The 20,569-nt window shown below is 41.3% G+C and overlaps 1 protein-coding gene across 1 annotated transcript in view; it reads right to left on the minus strand.

Moving 5' to 3' along the window:
• Positions 1-869: 869 nt before the first annotated feature.
• The window catches only part of LOC125128451 (catenin alpha-2-like), a 439,297-nt gene continuing 419,597 nt past the window's right edge, over positions 870-20,569 (minus strand). The window contains exon 7 of the mRNA XM_047782796.1: positions 870-1,223. Coding sequence (XP_047638752.1) covers positions 870-1,223 — 354 coding nt within the window. The remainder of the gene's footprint in view (positions 1,224-20,569) is intronic.

Here is a 20,569-nt window from a genome sequence, read left to right on the forward strand (position 1 = left end):
GAGCCTACATGGTAGTTAGGGATGAGAGCAATAAGAAGAATCAGGCTGGAGGGAAGGACATGGTTCATTGCTCTGTCTCAGCCTTGCCTGAGGGTGTTCCAACAGTACCCATGGTGAACTTCAGAAACTAATAGATTTTTCAATGTCCCCATTCCCCATCTGACAACTATAGGGCCTTTAACATATAATATCAAGACCTCACTACAATTTCCCACTTTATGCTGACTTCTCTCAAACCCAGGAGTCCAGTACAGGAGGCGTTCTTGCTCATTCATGGTTGCAAGCAATGGGCATCAACAACATCACCTCTGATGAATGAATGTAGCAAATCAATATAAGCATAATTCAGTGTCTTTCAAAACAAAGAATATAGATTTCATCTAGTTTTCAAGTATGCAAGAAGTAGCACAGGCTATACCTTTAGCAGAGAACAGCTCTGGTCTCTGCTGCCATATCACTAGCTAATAACAGCACCCATGTGAAAACCTGGAGACTCATTCCCCAAAAGAATTTCTAAATGCACAGCGAATCAATCAGCTTACCCCAAGTTGCACTGCAGTAGAACTTTCCAACTGAACCAACTCTGTACAAACATTTGAAAACCTATCCCACTTCTTAATGCCTTTTAGGGATGAGGATCGGCATCTTCTATAGCCATCCTTGGCTTCCAAAGCTCTCTGTGTAAAGAGGCCTTCAGGATCCCCTTAGTTATTTCCATCCACCGTCTACTTTTGCCAGCTCAAATCTTACCGAAATCAAAGGCCAGCCACTAAAATGACCCAGAAATCACCCAAGCAAAAAGCCAGAGTTTTCCTATGAAACCTCTTTCACCAATCTCTTCCAATCTACTAATGCACTCTGAGACCACATCAAGACCTGACTCTCCAAGGTAACTCTTGGGTTTCACTAGACTCGGGATCACCTGGCCTCTTTCCACGCTGTGTAGGCTCTCCATGTAGCCACCAGATGGCGCACCAGAACCCCCAGCGGAAGGCGCGGGCCGGGAGCCCGGGACTTACGTTGTTCATGTATTCGCTGAGCAGGTCCTGCAGCGCCTGGCGCACGGCGTTGCACTCGGCCACGATGCGCTCACGCCTGTCATCCCTGGTGCACGAGGAGTCGGCCATGAGCGCCGCGCCACTGATGATGCTCTCCAGACGCTCCTCCAGGGACGGCCGGAACCGGGCCTCGCTGAACGTCATGGGGTCCAGGATGATCTTGTTCTGAAAGTGCAGTAAAAAGTAAAATAAAATCAGCAGAGAAGAGGCGACGGCCTCTGCATCCTGTTTTCTACGCCAGAAATTTCTGAGGCCAGGACACGAAACTCTCCGTGTTGAAGAAAGTAGCTACTTTAGACGAATGCTAACAGGGCCTTGACAACGTCTCAACTTTCTGGAAGATATTTTGTCCTGAATCTAATCTTCAAAGAGATTTTGTTTCTTCATAGAGAATACGCCCCATTTTGTTTCAAGAATGAGTTCTTGGCAAAGGCGATCTTAACAGACAGGTTTTCAAATGAGATTGTGACACTGGTTTGACTTTTTTTTTTTTTTTTTTTAATTTGTAGCCTTCAGGGAAAACACATTTCAAAGGAGCGCTTTGGGGGAAGATTTTAGAGCCAGAGGCTAAACACAGTTTATAACCAACACTTTTAGGACGCATTAGTGGTGAGGAGTGTATACACTGCTTCTCCCCTCAATGAGAAACAGAGTTCCATGGCAGGATGCTTCTGAAACTTGAGCAACGAGCACCCAACAGGCATACACGGTATACATGACTACTGCTAGCAACTAATAGGAGTTTTATTTTTTGTTTTGTTTTTGGCCACAACCACAGGCATGTGGAAGTTCTCTGGCCAGGGATCAAATCTGCACCACAGCAGGGACAAGGCCAGATCCATAACCCACTGAGCCACCAGGGAACTCCACAACTAGTATATTTTGTATAAAAACTAGCATTCTAGAAAAGGGTTCAAAATATGTGCCCATGTATGTGTGTGTGTTTGTCCTAATTACTTGACAGTATCCTGATAAAGGCACTGATATGTTCTGAAGGTGCTTATATAAGGAAAAAATAGAAACATATCCTAAAAGGAAGGTATTACAGAGAATTTAAGTTCTTCACAGTTTTGCCCCTGTGAAGCTGAGGACCCTGGAACCATGTAGGCGGAAATGTCCAGAGGTGGACAGAAAATATGCATTCAGAATTCAACAGATATCTCAGCCTATATAAGAATCCGGGAGTCATCAGGGCCATGTGGACACAAGGTCCTGAATGGTATCCTCGCAAAGCAAAGAGAACAAGAAGAGCAGGCCAAAGAAGGCCCAGTTGATCCAAATTTCCAAGGGTTTACAGAAGGATGAGAATCAAAAAAGATCAAAAATGCAATTAGAGGGAAAGAAGAAGAAGAACCTTGAGAACAGCATTTCTAGCAAGTCAAGGGAGTGGAAAGACTGATGAAGTATGTGGTAACTAATTGCAGGAAACAGAGAGGTAACGGTGAATTGGCCCAATGGTTGGTTTCCATGGGCGAACTCTTTTCTGTTGCAAACAAAAGAGATTGTTCCAACGATGTTAATCAAGGGGGAATGACTTCCTGCAGGAAACGCTTTGCTCATGTGTCCTAGAGGGACACACTCAGAGGTTCAAGGACCAGCATGGTGGTGATGGCGTAAGTGATCTTCTGACCGTAGGATCCTTTGGTGGGACTGCCATTCCACTGCCCTTTCTTTTGATGTTCATCATATACATATATGTCATATAGATATATGTGATGTTCATCATTTACATGTCCATTTTTAGAAAGACAATTTCCCATGTCCGCAAATATAATACAGAAAGCAAATGAGAGTAGGTAGTTATACAATTGCCCACCTGCCACCTACTGAGTACCTACGAGTACTTCGTGCCTACTAGTGGGCTTAGTGTTAAAAAGAAGCTGAAAAGCATAAGACATTTTGTGTGATTTTTTTTTTCTAACAGGATATAAAATAACTGCTTAGTTATTATAAAATAGATCTGAGTATATGCTCTGAGAAAGTTTGCCTTAACTCTCCAAAGCATCCTAAGGTATCTGCTGAAACCCGTGCTCAAAGCATCATTGGCTCTGATCCTCAGATTCCTGTTAAGAGGCAACTCTCCATAGCAGAGAGATCCTTTTGGCACAAAAAAGAGGATGACCTGAGTAATGAATGAAGCAGGTGGCGACTTTGAAAGAAAGAAGCACCCACTAAACACAGACCAGGTCTGAGGTCCATGGGATCTCGGATTTCCCAGGAAATTATTCATTGGTCAAAGCTCTCGACTTCAAGTTAAAGGGCAAATGTCTGAGGTCCTGCAAACAGGGGTAAGCTATTCTGGGGCAGGTTTTTGCACAAAGACTACCTTCACATTTGTACTTTCTTAGGTCTTAGACAAAGGATAATTTTTATTTAACTCGGTGTTACTTAGATCCTATCCCTTGGACCCGAGTAGCCCTCCAAAGAGTGTCTAAAAATCACGTGGAGGCCTTTTACTGTGGATGCCTTTGCAGGGTTCATACAGGTGAGATTCCCAAAGGAAGGTTGAGAGGAGGGCACTGGGGTCCTGCTCTGCCTGCCATCTATACTGGAGCTGTCTCTGCAATGACTCTTCCCACTGGGATCCATTTGAATTCTCTCTTGCTCTTCCTCTGTCTTCTTTTCTACTGCTTTTCAGAGGATGCATTTAAAATAATTTTTAGGAGTTCCCGTCATGGCGCAGTGGTTAACGAATCCGACTAGGAACCATGAGGTTGTGGGTTCGGTCCCTGCCCTTGCTCAGTGGGTTAACGATCCGGCGTTGCCGTGAGCTGTGGTGTAGGTCACAGACGTGGCTCGGATCCCACGTTGCTGTGGCTCTGGCGTAGGCTGGTGGCTACAGCTCCGATTAGACCCCCAGCCTGGGAACCTCCATATGCCTTGGGAGTGGCCCAAGAAATGGCAAAAAGACAAAAAAAATTAAAAGTAAAAAAATAAATAATTTTTAAACCATATAACATGCATTAGGTCTTGATACTCTAATTAAATACCTGATCAAAATATAATTAGACTATTTTCCTTTATAAAGATGACTGATTTTCAAAGAACCCTTTTACAAAAACCCATATGAACATAAAACCATGAAATGTGTTTGTTCTGCTTTGAGCTTTCAGGAGACTCTTCAGAGTCGTATATCGGCTCTAGGAAAGATTTTTACCATGCTTTTGGAATAAAATATACAGAAATGCCAATCTGATGGAAATATACTGAGGTAAATTCCAACTCTTCAATAAGGGCAACTGTAAAACAGTCTCTCTGCAGAACAAGGAAAATGTGCTATTGTCATTGTAACATTATTTCCTAAATTATTTTCCATGGAACAGTGAGCTTAGAGATATAATGTTTTGATGAAAAGATAATTTTCCCTGACCAAATATGTTTGGGAAATACTGCATGGCCCAGGGTACATTAGCATATGAAATGCTTTGGAGAGTTCTTGCATTAAAGGAGCCAGTTTGCTCCAGCTTTCCTCAAACTTATTTGAGCATGGGGGAAGGGGCGGGCATCCCCTTTAAAATGCATGCATTATGTATGAGAACCTAAGGAACACACTTTGGGAAATGTGGCAAAGGAGAATTTGCAGTGTAGGCAGAGTAAGCCTCCCACCTGCCATGCCCCGGGGCTGTCATGAAAGTAAATGCATGGAAACACTGAGCTTGAAAAACTACGCATCAAAGTTACACTATTCATCACATTTCTAATGGAATTATTCATTATTTATAGATCACAGGGGAAAAGCTTTTAAAAATCTCCCTGGAAGAGAAACAATACATTTACAAAATTCCACTCTATATCCATGGTGGAGGTGGGCAACCCTTCAGTGATGGGTGTGAAAGGGTAAAAGGGAGAAGTCTCTTGGGAGAGAAAAAAAGCATAATAAAGGTAAAGGGCAGTGCACAAGTGGGAGCGTGTGTGTGTGTTTTCAGAAGACTGGAGAGATTTCAGACAGGCTATAGAAGATCAGAACACAGTAAGAAAAAAAAAAGAACCCAAGGAAGCCAAGGACTAGAGGAAAAGGCTAACGACAATTGCTAAAGTGATTGGAAAAAAATTCCTGCAGCTGAATCCTGAGCAAGAAATGCAGAGAATGAAAGCCAAAATGGAGTGGAGGAGGAGTATTGCTTCTGCATTATTTGGGAGTGACTTTAAAAAAGAAACACTGTGGCCAGTTCTCTTTGCCAGCATGCTCCTGGGTCATTTCACATCAGCAAACAGATTTCATTTCCGAGAGTTAACTCAGCCTCTCCTCTCTGTACGACTGCCCTCTACTGGCCATAAGGGGTACAGCAGCAGCGTCCAGGCTCAAAACTCTTCACTGTCAGAGGGGGAATATTTCATGGATAACATGCAAGCACCAAACAAAGAAAAGGCAAAGCCAAGGCTTCCTGCCTCTCTCTTCATGACAAAGGTGTGCTCCTGTGAGAAGATTTTAGGCTGTTTCCAATTGCACAAACTTATTTTAGTCCACTGAGATTTTACATTTTAAATATCTTGTTTGCATTCTTACAGCTCATTTAGTCCTTTTATCCTCTTGATCTTTTAGCTCATCTTATATTATAATATTAGTTCATTTTAAAATCTTGGGACTACACTTCTTTATCTTTTTCTTATTTTTTAAAAATAAGGCTTACTTTAATTTCTTTTTAATCTTGCCTATTTTCAGTCCCCTATTTGACCTACATAATTATTTTGGGTTTTGTGTTTTTACTTATCTTATTGCTATTAATATCTTTACTTTAAAAATTATTGTTTTCATTCTTACAGCTTATAGAGCGGCAATTGGAAAGCATGACCATAAAGAGAACAGCCACAATAATTCACCCCCAAGCAAAGGAGGCTAAGATCCTTTCCTGCCATCGAGTTAGCACGATAATGGTCTCTCTAGTCCTACATAATTGATCTCCCATTTTTTTCCAATGTTGAACTCTATAAAAATTTTAACTTGAAATAATTCAGGGGACCATATAGCTCAGAACTACTTCCCAGAATAATTCATTTTCCTGTACTCACCCCATATAACTGTTAGAAGAGCACTGCTTCTAAATCCCACATATCATCCATTCTCTCTACAACGAGTAAAATTTCAGTACTATCCTGGGACACTGAGTTATACTTGGTACAAGCTCTGATACCACAGGAGGCAGCAGGGAGACCTCTGTCAAAGCAAGAAGTTGAATGCATCACAAACGGTTTGATAGGTCCACAGTGCTGTGTCCATGACGTCTCTATCTTCATCCTCATCTTACAGAAGAGGAAGATGATGCCAGAGATCTTTCCCCAAGGTCGTTCAGCTAGGAAACAAGGACCCCCACATCTGAACACAGGGCTCTGACTTCAAGCCCAGTGTTTCTTCCATGGTATCAGACTGCCCATATTCAGATGAAATGAGCCTAATAAATCATAATTATAAAAATGTTTCTTATTGTTTAAAAAAAAAACATGAAATTCTCCGAAACCAAATATAATGGCATAAGGATCATCTATCATACTGTCTTTTATGTCATCTGGGTCAACTTGCCCTTCCAATGGATAACTGAAAGTATCACCATTCATTCAACAAACGGGTGCCAGCAACTGTGGGTGTCTGAGGGCACAGACTGGGGGATCCTTATTTCAAAAGGTTCACTGTCTAGTCAAAAATAAAAACAAAAACCTGCGCAGGCAACTGTAATTTGGAAAATATACCAACAATCTTAAAAAAATGACTGAGTGATGGGAATCTGCACAGTTGGGAGGAGAAAGGTAGTTACAGAGATCTTTCTGGAGGAGGTTATTCCTCAGGTGAACCTTCAAGAGTAAAAGGCCATTCACCAAGCAAAGTCAGGGGCAAGAAGAAGCAATGCAGACAGAATATGAAGTGTGAACGAATGCATGGAGGTGCAAGATATCACAGTAGGAAGAGTATCACAAGAGGTTTGCTGAAGCCCTAGTCTAGAGTGTGAAGTCTCAGGTACGGTGCCACGAAGGGGCCCCAAGAGACCCTCCTTGAAGAGAAACCTCTGCATGAGCACAGTTAACTGATCATCTCCACCTGCTACAACTGAAGATTCATCAGTTTCACAAGGAACCACCCTCTAGCCCAGGCAGCCCCTGCCCACCACTGAGCCACTCCTGCCTATGGGGACGTCTCCAACAGGCAACCTCGGCTCCTGTTCTGGCCTCCCCACTGGCCCGGCTGAGCCGTGCTCAGAACTGTGCTGAGGCTCTTCCTACACTGTCTTCTCTCCCATGTTCTCTTTGCACAGGTGTTTGACCTGCACTGCAGTCAACAAGCTCTCTTGCCCTATTTCTGCTGGTTCTCTTCCACTTTATCCTTTGCAGGCAATTCTTCTCTATACATCTAATATCATCTATATCTTGGCATTTGCTTCTCCAAGGACATGACCAAAGAAAAGAAAAGAAAGGAATAGGAGTCCAAGTTGGTGAGGAGAACAACTTCCAGGTCCTGAAAAGCCTGCGGTGTCATATTCAGATGCTTTCACTCTGTGAGCATGCTTTCAGACAATGAAGAGTCGTCAAGAGTTTAATTCAAAGGAGTAGCATGATCCTGTTTGGTGGTAGAAGGTTTTCCCTAGCAGTGAGGGAAGGCAGCTTTGGCAGGAGCAGGAGAAGGGAGAGGAGCAATCACCAAGGCTTCAGAACCCAGAAGAAAGATGGGCTGAGAACATGACTGTGTTTGTACAAAAAAGATAAAGGGCATGTATTGAGACACACTGAGAATATGAATCTGCAAAATTTGGAGAGATAGAGGCCGAGAGAATGAAGAAGGAGGAGTCAAAGATAAAACCCAAATTTCTGGCATGGGTAATATCAAAATGTAGACATCAGGTAGTTCGAGCCTGGGTGTCATCCTCCCATTTTATATATAAAGTTTTATTAGAATGCAGTCATCCCCCTTCCTTTACATACTGTCTTTGGCTATTTTCACACTGCAGTGGTAGAGTTTAGAGTTTAAAATTTAAGACAGAAACTGTGTGGGCCACTAAGCTTGGCATCTTTACTATTGGCTCTTTAGGAAAACATTTGCTGACCTTGAACAATTGTGATAGAATCACAGATAAAGAAGAGCAGGTTTCGAGTGTCTATGACTCATTTAGGTGGGACAGTGTGGTGGAGAGTTGATCGTAAGTGTACACAAATGGACCAGCTCTGAAGAGTGAGGATCATCAGAATAAAAGCAGGAGTGGGAGCTGTGAGAATGGATGTGGTCACCCAACGAGAAGAGCCAGAATGAGAACAGCAGATTGAGAATGAGTCCAAAACACCCTGGGAAACCCTCACTGTGTAAAAGAGAAGAGTCCACAACGACATAGTAACTAATGGTCAGAGAGATCCAGCCAGACCCAGGAGACAGTACTGAGATGGGCGAACAGTAGGGAATTCTACAAAGAGGCCACATAAGAGCAAGACCAAAAATGTCCACTGAAATTGGAAGCTAGGAAGTTATCAGTGATAAATTGTGTGCCTATATGTGTGTATCTGTGTCTACTGTACTTATTTACCTACAAATATTTCAACCCAAAAGCCACATCAGGCTCAATGGGAAGTAACAGAAGCACTCTGAGTAATGCTGAGATTAACTAAAGATATTTTCAAATTCATAAAAAGTATTTAACATTTTCCTGAAGGTTCTAGAAATGAGAAAGAACTAAATGGTATTAAAATTAGAAAGGAGAAGATAAAACACCATATTTCTGATCACAGATGTGCAAACTTAGAGAAAATAAGAAGCAACCAAAAATGTATGGCCAATTAAAAAAAATTTCATGAAAGCACTTGTAATAATATGCAAAATCAATTGCCTTCATAAGAGCCATCTAATCAGAAGGGCAAATTTATAACAATACACAGAAAAGCATACCTAGAAGTCAACTAGATACATGACATGTGCCCAAGAGAGATGAACTGTTGATCCAGCCACTAAACTGCATTACTTCCTTCAGGTATCTTTTTTGCATGTATCATTCTGGTCACCACAGTCCACGGAGCAGTCATCTCTCCACCTCAGACACTAGAGAAGCAGTAATATGTCACTCTTCCTACTTTAAGGAGGTATGGAAAACAGTGAACAATGATCAGGGATCAAGCTCTTAAAATGGTCCTTTATCCTGCATTTAATTTGTGATCTGTCTCAAACCAGTCAGTAGGTATTATAATTTTTCTTTTTCTTTTTTCTTTTTTTTTGTCTGCATCTGTGGCATGCAGAAGTTCCCAGGCCAGAGATCGAACCTACTCCACAGCAGAGACAATGCTGAATCCTTGAACCAATAGGCCACCAGGAACTCCTACAATTTTTCTACCAAGAAAAACATGAATATTTCTTAGTCTTCCTCAAGCTACAAATTAACCATATTAAAGCTTAATTTGTATCTAATCACACTTAAAGCAGTAACAGCAAGACTGGTGTACCTGGTAAGATCTGGAGTGTAAAGGTAATACATTTAACTAGAGCTATTTGTCAGTAGAAAGGGTATAATATACACATAACACTAATGCAGTTGTTTTATACCCACAGATTAAGTTCCCAAGATTTTTAATGCACAGCTGAGGAAGGTGAAGAAGTTTTTTTTAGTAGCCAAGAAACTGCTTGTTAAAGGCTGGGAGAAAATCTTATTTATTATCTTTAGATCCTCTGGCTTTCAGTGTTAATTAAACTCTTTAGAGAACTACTTAATCATCTCAAATGTTTATAGAATTTTCAAAATGCCAGGAAAAACAACAAAGAAAACAATTTGATAATACAAAGCATGGACCAGCTTAATCAATTGTTTTCCTAAATCTAATCTTACAAACACGGAAAAAGCAAATGCCAGTCGTATAAGTCCTGTGGTTTTCTTTGTTGTTTGTGACAACACTATAAGATAAATGCATCCAGGATTTTCACTGCATTCATAGTTCAAAGTAGCAACTAAGAAAAATAATAAATTGTGCTATTTTACCTCATAAACACCAGACCCTCACCACCTCTGTCTGAACTGTTTCAAATCAAACAAGCAGAAGAAAGAACAGGTCAACTAGCCCTTATGCAGCCATTCGCTTTCACTTTTTTAAAGATGTCAAAAGAATTCTCAAAGAGGAAGGTAACATTAGTCAAATTCTTTCTTCTCAAGGAACATGTCATTCTGATATGCAGTAATTAAAACAATGAAAATCAGAAAACCTAAATGACCATGTATGTTTCCATGAGGGAATAATTCTCCTTTAATTATTCTGAGCTTTTCCCTGTAATAGATAACAAGGAGGTACATGTCTGTATTTCCTTTCTTCTGCAACTCTGTATTTTTATTTTATTTTATTTTATTTTGTCTTTTGTCTTTTTTAGGGCCACATCTGTGGCATATGGAGGTTCCCAGGCTAGGGGTCTAATCAGAGCTGTTGCTGCCGGCCTACACCACAGCCACAGCAACGCTAGATCTGAGCTGTGTCTGTGACCTACACCACAGCTCACGGCAATGCCAGATCCTTAACCCACTGAGAGAGGCCGGGGATCAAACCTGCAACCTCATGGTTCCTAGTCGAATTCATTTCCACTGCATCATGAAGGGAACTCCTCTTCTGCAACGTTGTCATCACCCCTTACTCCTGTTTACCACTGTGTATTTAAATTGTGTCCTTTGTCTTGCCTTTGGGTAAAACTGGGTAGGTTTTATGTTTTCACAGATACCACAGCCCTTCCTTCTTTCCTTTCGTCCCCACGTGCAGAGTTCAGATGTCCTTCTGTTTCTTGCTGCGGGAAGGAGTACAAAGCCATATGGTCTAGCAGGCATGTTGCCCTAGCCTGGGTAGCCTGTGAAAATGACTGAACCTGCCCAGAGACAGGTTAGCTTTGGTTTAGCTTAGAGCTTCATGCTGCCTTAGCCTTGTTGACATGGTCTAGGTCAAAGAGGTCACAGATAGGCCTTTGGGATCAACATTTATAAAGGTATTTTTAATTTTATTTATTGTTATTGTTTTGCTGCACTGATACAATTCTAAACAAACAAATCAACAAGTCCCGGCAGAATCTATTGATTAGCTATTCACTGCAGTGTTATTTTTTTAAAATGTCTATTATCCAGTTTAAAATATTTGACTTGTGGAGTTCCCACTGTGCCTCAGCAGGTTAAGGACCTGATGTTTCTCCATGAGGATGCGAGTTTAATCCCTGGCCTCACTCACTGGGTTAAGGATCTTGTGTTGCTGCAAGCTATGGTGCAGGTCACAGATGGGGCTCAGACACCATGTTGCCATAGCTGTGGTGTCCCCTAGCCTGGGAACTTCCATATGCCACAGGTTCAGCCATTAAAAGAAACGATTTAAAAAAAAAATCAACTAGTAACCCCTGATGAAGCCTGTCTCAGTTTCCCATTAAAATGCCTATAGATGGGACAGGGGACGAATTTTATAGCCCTGGAAATTAAGATAGAAAGACATCTACCTACAATGAAGCATGGTCATAATTCTGGCTCTGAATGCTTTAAAAACTTTTTTAAAAGACTGAAGTCTGGGATCAAAGCATAAATCAATACCATTTTAATAAATCAACTGAGGTGTCTAAATCAAAACCGTGTTATTTGTCGGGTTTTAAATACTATTCTGCCTGTAGTGTAGCAATAATCAACACAGATACATTTCCATCTTTTCATTCTGTGCCAAACTCTCTCCCAGTGACTCTTTCTATTGGTACATAAAAAGTTTTTCATGGCCTAACTGGGGTAACATTTGAAACGGAAAATACGAAAGATACTGAGTTTTAATCATCGATTTTTCTACCCAGCTACCAAGAAATTCTATCATTTTGGATTTGCCTTCACTTAAAAAATTGGATAGTATCTTATTGCTTTCTTACACTTTCTTCTTGGACATATACTTAAAGATAAACTAATTACACCACCATTTATAATACACTGAAGATATTATCTGTAATTAAACAGTTCAGTTTAATTGGAAATAAATGACAAAGATAATGACTTGATAATTATGCAACACTTCTTATTCTTAGATAGTTAATTTTTTTTTTTTAAAAAAGAGAAATCTATGTAAGGCCACATTAATTTCATTTGAGAAGAGAATCTGATACTTAGGAAGACAGAGTTACTTATTTACCAAGGATAATGGATGAAAATATTGGGTGAGGAAGTCCAGCTGTGGATTCCTCCTATTGGATATTTTGATCTAGTAGAGGCTGGTTTCATTTTCTCTTATTCCATCATCTGCGTGTGCTGTTGAATGGCTGTGGGCATTTCATGGGCACGGTTGCAAGCTCTGACAAGAACACTTGTTAACAACCAGTCACAGGAAAGCAGGGTAAAATCATCCTTAGCTTTACATTTTGGATAGATTAGGAAGCACGTGTCCAAACTGCATTTAATCCAACTGAGTCTTCAGAGGGTCATAGAAAGAAAACTGATTTTACTCTTTGGCTGATAACACAACCATATCATCACTTCATTCTCCTTAGCTCCTACATTGTTGACCATCTTTTAGACCTAGTCTTCATCCTCCTTGACCTCAGTGTGGTCCATAGCATCATTTACAGTCCGCTCCTTAAATTAAGCCTCACCTGCATTTAAGGAGACCCTGCTTTACTGTGGATCTCCTACTACCTCTCTGACAGCTTCTTCTCTCATTCCTTCCCCAGTTCTTCTTCCTTGATTTAGATGAGGAGCTGGCATATCTCGAGGCCCCACTCCTTGTTTTCAGAAGTTCCCTCGGAGTTCCCGTCTTGGCGCAGTGGTTAACGAATCCGACTAGGAACCATGAGGTTGCGGGTTCGATCCCTGACCTTGCTCAGTGGGTTAACGATCTGGCGTTGCCGTGAGCTGTGGTGTAGGTTGCAGATGCGGCTCGGATCCCGCGTTGCTGTGGCTCTGGCGTAGGCCGGTGGCTACAGCTCCGATTAGACCCCTAGCCTGGGACCCTCCATATGCCATGGGAGTAGCCCAATAAATGGCAAAAAGACAAAAAAAAAAAAAAAAAAAGAAGAAGAAGAAGAAGAAGAAGAAGTTCCCTCAATGCCCTGTTTCTTGGAGAGCTCTACAACCCCAGACCTTAGCCATCACCTGTTTGTGAACAAGAACACAAACCCCACGTCCAGTCTTAACTCCTCGAGGCCCAGGCCCTTCTCTATCCCTATACACCCATCACTGCCAGGTGAAAATCCATTCATTACCCCAAGTATAACATGTGAACACTTTATCTCCCTCCAAAGCCTAACACCCTCGTTTCTATGGAAGAAAAACAAGCCAGAAGGAAACAGGAACCCATAGTCTCGCTTCATTCTCCTGGAGCACTAATGAGAAATTAGAACCAATGAGCAATCCTCATTTGAAAAATACAGGAACTATTGCTCACAGAGAGCAAGCGTCTTGCTCAAGACCACACAGTAAAAATCTTGAGTCTTTCTGATTGTAAAGCCCCTATGATTGAAACCTCATTCTCTCTCTCATGTTGAAAGATCAAGCAACCCTGTAATCAATGACCAGGTGTAAGATGGTACAGAGTTGGACAGCATGGCTTAGAATCCCAGCTCTAATTACTTCTAGCTGTGCAGGTCGCTTAAATGATGCATGCCTCAGTTTCTTTACTTGAAAAACAGGAATAACAGCAGTATCTATGCTATAAGGTTGATGACCAAATTAAATAATATATGTAAAGAGCTTAGACTACTATATGGCACATAGAATAGTACATTTTAACAATGAAGTCATTTAAAACAGCTCTTTGTAGTGTAATATTTTATATTTCCATTGTTATTCCATTCTCCATCCCTGATTCAGGCATTATCACCTCCCTCTTTCTCCCTCTATCATCAAGACCTCCTTTCTTGGACAACTTATTTTTCCCTAACAGACCATTCTTAAAATTCTGCTTAATCATACTGCCCTTGCTGGCCCCAAACCTTCAATGGCTCACCAACATCTATAATCACCAACTACATGACAACTTAGAGACGTAGCTTATCTTACCTGGTGGTTCACCCATTCTATTCCTATCCTTCCTATTCTAAGATATGTCAAAATCCCCTTTGGAACTAAGCAATGGGTTGCATTTTGCACCCAGTCTTCAGGATTGGGATGTCATTTCCATCAAGTACATCCTCAGGAAATCAAGCTCACATCCATTCATTTCAAGCTTAAGATCCCTGGCCTTCAAGATTCTCCACAATCTGACATCAGTATCTGCCTCTCAAATGTTGTTCCCTGGGATTCTCCCCAAGAAACTTTGGTTTGAAGAAAAATGGTCTCTGACTGCCTCATCCACCCAGGATGCTTCATGTGTACTGTGTTATCGATCTACCTCTCTTGCATATTTCAGCACCTTCCATCCTGCTGCTTTTCTTTCTCTTTCTTTCTTTCTTTCTTTCTTTCTTTTCTTTCTTTCTTTCCTACTTTCTTTCTTTCTTACTTTCTTCTTCTTTCTTCTTTCTTTCTTTCTTTCTTTCCTTCCTTCCTTCCTTCTTTGTTTCTTTCTTTCTTTTTTCTTTTTCTTTCTTTCTTTCCTTCCTTCCTTCCTTCTTTGTTTCTTTCTTTTTTTTCTTTCTTTCTTTCCTTCCTTCCTTCCTTCCTTCTTTCTTTCTTTGTTTCTTTCTTTCTTTTTTCTCTTTCTTTCTTTCTTTCCTTCCCTTCCTTCCTTTTTTTTGTTTTGTTTTGCTTTTTAGAGCCACACCTGTGGCATATGGAAGTTCCCAGGCTAGGGGTCGAATCAGAACTACAGCTGACAGCCTACACCACAGCCACAGCAACACAGGATCTGAGCGGTGTCTGAGACCTACACCACAGCTCATGGCAATGTCAGATCCCTAAGCCCTTGAGCAAGGCAAGGGATCAACCCTCGTCCTCATGGATACCAGTCGGGTTCATTACCACTAAGCCAGGACAAGAACTTCCCCTGCCGCTTTTCTGAAGCTGGTGTTGACCCTATGCAGGGCAGGCTATCTTCAACTCTCTGTGTCCAAGGCTCCCTCCCTTAAGCACCATCATTGAACTCCTCGTCAGTTACCATGCAGCTTACCGGTTTGGCTCTTATCTGACATTATCATGCATTGACAGTGGGGTGTGTGTGCGAGAAAAAGACAGAGGATTGGGAAGAGATCACCCATTAAGATGCTTTTCTTATGGTTGGTATCTTCTACTGCACTCAGCTGAGTGCTTCGCACATAAGTAGTTGATAAATATGTGCAGGTTAACAGATTGAGGGTTCATGAACAAATATGTCCTTTTTCCAACTTTAATCAAAATGCTTCTGGAATGCAGCAGGTCACCCAGTGAATTTAGTATCTGCAGATGAACACATGTGGGCGGCCCTTCAGTTAGGGAGGCATATTTTGTCTACAGTGGTATTTGATGTGGCTCAGTCAGCTTGAGGTCCAGAATTATTGGGGCGGGGGCATATCCCCTTTCATGACAGTGAATGTTAGTTTGGCTTTCAGTGTTGAGGCAAACTAGCGAAGGCTGCCAGATCTTTCTGTTGGCAAAACACTACTGTAAAATCCTTGATTCTGATCTATCCAAAAAGGGAAATATTTTAAGTTTCCATACCATGCAAAACTAAACCAACAGGCATTCACAACGTGTGTATAAGCATAGAGAAATATTATATAAATAGGAGGGTATTATGGAAAGCAGCTGAGTGTCATAGAAACAAATATTCAACAAACATTTTAAAGTCTCAGATGAAGGTTTGACTAAACCAGGGTCAGTAAACAATGACTCATGGGCCAAATGAGGCCTGTGATCTGTTGTATATGGTTCATAAGTTAAAAATGATGCTTTTAAATAGTTGAAAAAACCACGGGCCTACCAACATGTTACGTTTCTAAAATCCTCTCCTTCATTACATCCTTAAATAGCAAAAAACAAACAAAAAACAGGTAAGCAACCAGAGAAAAAAAATCAAGGTACTTGATTGAAAATTAGTTCCTAGATCATCAGTGGTTTACATTTGCCTAAGTTCAATAATAGGAGAAAGAAACTTCTTATCCCCCAAATTAGTTACACTCTATGTCTGTGATTTAGAGTGTTAAATTATCCATTTAAAACAGAAAGTCAATTTATATTTCTCAGAAGCAATTATGACTTAATTGCTGTTATCAACCTAATAAATTACTAGGTGATTTCCACAAACTGGTTATACACTCAAATTTCATGTCTGATAAAAGAATAATTGTATCAATATTCTGCAAATATGAAAAGGAAATTGGTTCAATGGCCACAAGGGAAATGCATCCACCTTGAGTGTAAACTCATCTATCTTTCTCTGTCTATTTTTAAGCAGGCAAATTAAGATGGGAAAGAGTTTGCGTCTCACAGGAATAATGTGCAATATGTTAATTGCTTTTTAAGAAACCTAGCAGGGTTTGAGAAATATTCTTTGTGCTTAATGAGGATGTCATGTTATCCTCTGAACTCTTGATTTTGACATAGATAGATCGATAGATTATATATGTATAAATCGATTAGATATATATATTATATATATTGATGACAATGATGACAATGTAAATCAGAGAGAGTCTTTGTATAACATGTAAACACAGACACCTGAAAAGGGTTAACCCAAAGAAGAAGACAATGGATACCCCTTGGAACATAATGGAATGTTTATGAAGGCATGTCACATCTATAGCAGAGAAGTTGATGTGGCATATTTGCAATAGTCCAGAAGGCTGAGAAGAAATTATGGGCCTACAAACTAGAGCCACTAAGATTAAAATAGGGAGCATATTCATTTCTATATCCACTCAGCAAACATTTATGCTAACTGTGAGGATGAGAGCATGAATGAGATCTGGTCTCTGTCCTTCTGGTGCTCACATCTGGAGAGACAGAACTGGTAACAGAATAACATATTTAATACTAAAATGCACAAAGTATGATAGTAATAGAGAAGGAATAGTGATTTAGTTATTAGGAGACTGATGGACAGTTTCAAAAATATAAGGCACATTGGTAGGAATGAATATAAATTTATTAGGTCAAAAAAGGGAAGGAAGATCAGAGAGAGGAAATATTACGAGAGGGAACATGTGAATGAAAGAGCAATGGTCCATCTGAAGAATAATAAATAGTTAATTATGACAGAACATAGCATGGAAGGTGAGGGAAAGGAGGCTATGACACAAAAGGAGTAGTCAGGGCCCTACTGAAATGATCTGATGCTGTGCTGAGAACTTTAAAGTTTATTAAAGATGGAATGTCACTGGCAAATAAAACATAACACCTGATTTGCATTTTGGAAAAGCAAGACTTGCAGAGATGATGGAATGTAAGAGGAAGATGCTGGGGACCAGAGCAACCAGTGAGGAAGTTATTTGAATGATTCAGGCCAAAGTATGGGCCTGAAAAAAAAAAGTGGTCATAAACATGAAGGTGAGAGGACCAAGTCAAGAGTTGTAAAAGGAACTGAACTCATAGGATTTCAAAATTAACTGGGAAGTGGGTAAGACTCTCAGTTCTCGGTATTGAATGGCCACATTCAAAAAGATCATGCCTCTATCTAAAACAAGAACCGGAGTTCCCATCATGGCTCAATGGAAATGAACCTGGCTAGCATCCATAAGGATGCAAGTTCGCTCCCTGGCCCTGCTCAGTGGGTTAAGGACCCGCCATTGCCATGAGCTGTGGTATAGGTTGAAGACGCGGCTTGGATCCAGTGTTGCTGTGGCTGTGGCGTAGGCCAGTGGCTACAGCTCTGATTCAACCAGTAGCCTGAGAACCTCCATATGCCATGGGTGTGGCCTTAAAAAATAAAAATAAAACAAGAACTGACAAGAAGCAAGTTTATGCTTGACAGAGGAAAAACACTAGATTTAGTTGGAGAACATTTTAGATGCTTAGAACGCACCCAAATTTACATTCCATATAACCCGATGGTCACAGGTCTGGAGCTCCAGAGCAGAGATGGGACTTGAGAAACAGGTGTGAAGTACATGGGACCCCCAACTAGCAAAGCCCTTCAGGTCCTTTAGTGAGAATCCAACAGAGTCAAGGATGGAGAAAGACCACATTTACGTCCATGGGCAAGAGAACAAGCCAAGGAGATGGAGATGTAATGGTCCAAAGAGGCAGGAAAGGAAAAAAAAAAAAAGCAAAATAGAGTCACTCTTGAAAGTTAAAGGGAATGTGACCTTGAGGAAGGAAGAGTTTAAGAGATAAGTTACCTGAGAAATTAAACCTCCACACATGGCAGCTTTCTAAGGCAGATGGCTTAGTGACTTTCATTTACATTCTCCAAAATCTGAGATAAAAAAACATACTGATTTAAATCTCAGAGCTAAAGCACATGGGGAGGCCAAAGACACATTATTATTATTACTATGATAACAATTTTGCACTATCAATAACAATAGCAATATAAGCAAGCCTGATGGGGCTAGAGTAGGCACAGGTGGTTACAGAAGTCCCAGTAAGGAATCATAGATAAAGAGGGAAATGTAGGGGATGCTGGGAGACCCCTGTAAGTTCAAGAAAACCATCAGAACAAGGCAGGCTTGCTTGACCAGTGGAGGTGCAGGAATTGCCTCAGGTCGTTGGGTGGGGGATGGGATGAAGCCTGCATTCAGATTCAGATCAAGGGCAGGTGTTTGAATTTGCCCTTTAGGTGATTTGAATACAAGGCTTACTGGCTACTAAGGAGGAGCCACTGCTCCTGGAAAGGAAGAGGAGGGCCTTTCCAACCCCCATTCCCCTTGGATGATAAAACTGTGGCCCACCGGATCTGCAGGTAGAGCTTCCTTGCCTGCCCGCTTGCACCTCTTACAAGCATCCTATCCTAATAAATCTATTTCTTGCCTATCACTTTGTCTCTCGCTGAATTCCTTCTGCATGGAGGAATAAAGAACCTGAGCCTTGGTGAGTCCAGACACAGGGTAAGTAGCTTGAATTTAAAACAATGGGTTTAAGTCCCAATCTGGCTTTAGGTTGGGTTTGAGTCCCAGTCTGGGTTTTGGCTAGGGTCAGGGTGTTAGTGCTGTCAGTTTGAATCCCCTACCTGCCAGGTGGGTCAGCCCACAAACTGGAAAGTAACTGTATCACAGAGGCTCACCTCCGGGAATCATATTTCTGAGCCCATGTCAGGTTCCCACACCTGGGGGTCTGGCATTGGGAGGAGGAGCCCCCAGAGTACTTGGTGTTGAGGGCCAGCAGGGCTTGTGTGCCGGAGCTCCACAGGACTGCAGGAAAAAGAGACACCACTCTTGAAGGGCGCACAAAGGATTTTGTGTGCACTGGGTCCCAGGGCAAAGCAGAGACTCTGTAAGAATCCGTAAGAATCTGGGTCAGACCTCCTGTGGATCTTGGAGGATCTGGGGAAACAGTAGGCGACTGTGGCTCGTTGTGGGGGAAGGACATTGGAGGCAAAGGTCTCAGGAATAATTACCAGCACGAACTCCCCTGGAGGTGGAAGAATCTGACCCCACCCATCAGGGCTGAGAAGCCCAGGCCAAGACAGCTGAAATCAAAAGTATATATTCCTGCTTTGTCTATGAGAATAATTACTTGAGTTTGAGAAAAAAATGTTTGTCTTTGGAAATTACTTTCTACATCCAAAAAATGGGGTATACAGACAAGACTGTAACAAGGTGACTTTCACTGCTAGTAATATTTGATTTTCTGAATGATCCCAGGTATGAGAAATGTCCTGTGACTTGTGTATGTTCTGATCTCAGAAATACAGATCTCAGTCTAGAACATGGGGAAGCCCCACTCATTAGTACAACTGAGTGGTTAATCCTGGGTTTTCAAGAGAATATGAGTAATAGAAAAGCTGTGCATCTGCAGTTTCCACTGTGGCACAGTGAAAACTGACTCAACTAGTATCCATGAGGATGCGGGTTCGATCCCTGGCCTCGCTCAGTGGATTAAGGCTCCAGCATTGCCGTGAACTGTGGTGCAGATCACAAACGTGGCTTGTAGCCTATGTTGCTCTGGCTGTGGTGTAGGCTGGCAGGTGCCACTACAATTTGACCCCCTAGCCTGGGAACTTCCATATGCCACCAGTGCAGCCCTAAAAAAAAAAAAAAAAAAAAAAAAGCAAAAAGAGGAAAAAAAAGAGAGAGAGAGAGAGAGAAAGGAAAAAGAAAAGCTGAGCATCAATTCAATGTGGGATTTATCACTGTCTTTTCAGTGTTTTATTTTTCCTGTTTTTCTCTTACACTCTTTAAAACAAGTGTCATGTCTTGCTAATTAACTGTGCTGAAAAGATACCATGTTGTTAAAAGAACATATTGTTGAGTTCTTGCTGTGGCACAGTGGGTTAAGAATCCAACTGCAGGGGCTCAGGTTGAAGAGGAGACATGGGTTCTTCAATCACTGCCCCAGCACAGTGAGTGAGGGGACCCAGTGTTGCTGAAGCTGAGACATAGACAACAGCTGTGGCTCAGATTTAATCCCTGGCCAGTGAACTTCCATATGCTGTGGGTGCGGCCATAAAAAAATAAAAATAAAAAATAACATGCTGTTTATAAAATAATGATAAACTCCTCTATTGCGGTTCCTGAGTTGAACAAGATCCCCAGCCTACACCCTTATTTC

This window comes from Phacochoerus africanus, chromosome 5 (assembly GCF_016906955.1).
Source record: "Phacochoerus africanus isolate WHEZ1 chromosome 5, ROS_Pafr_v1, whole genome shotgun sequence".
NCBI classification, from domain to species: Eukaryota; Metazoa; Chordata; class Mammalia; order Artiodactyla; family Suidae; genus Phacochoerus; species Phacochoerus africanus.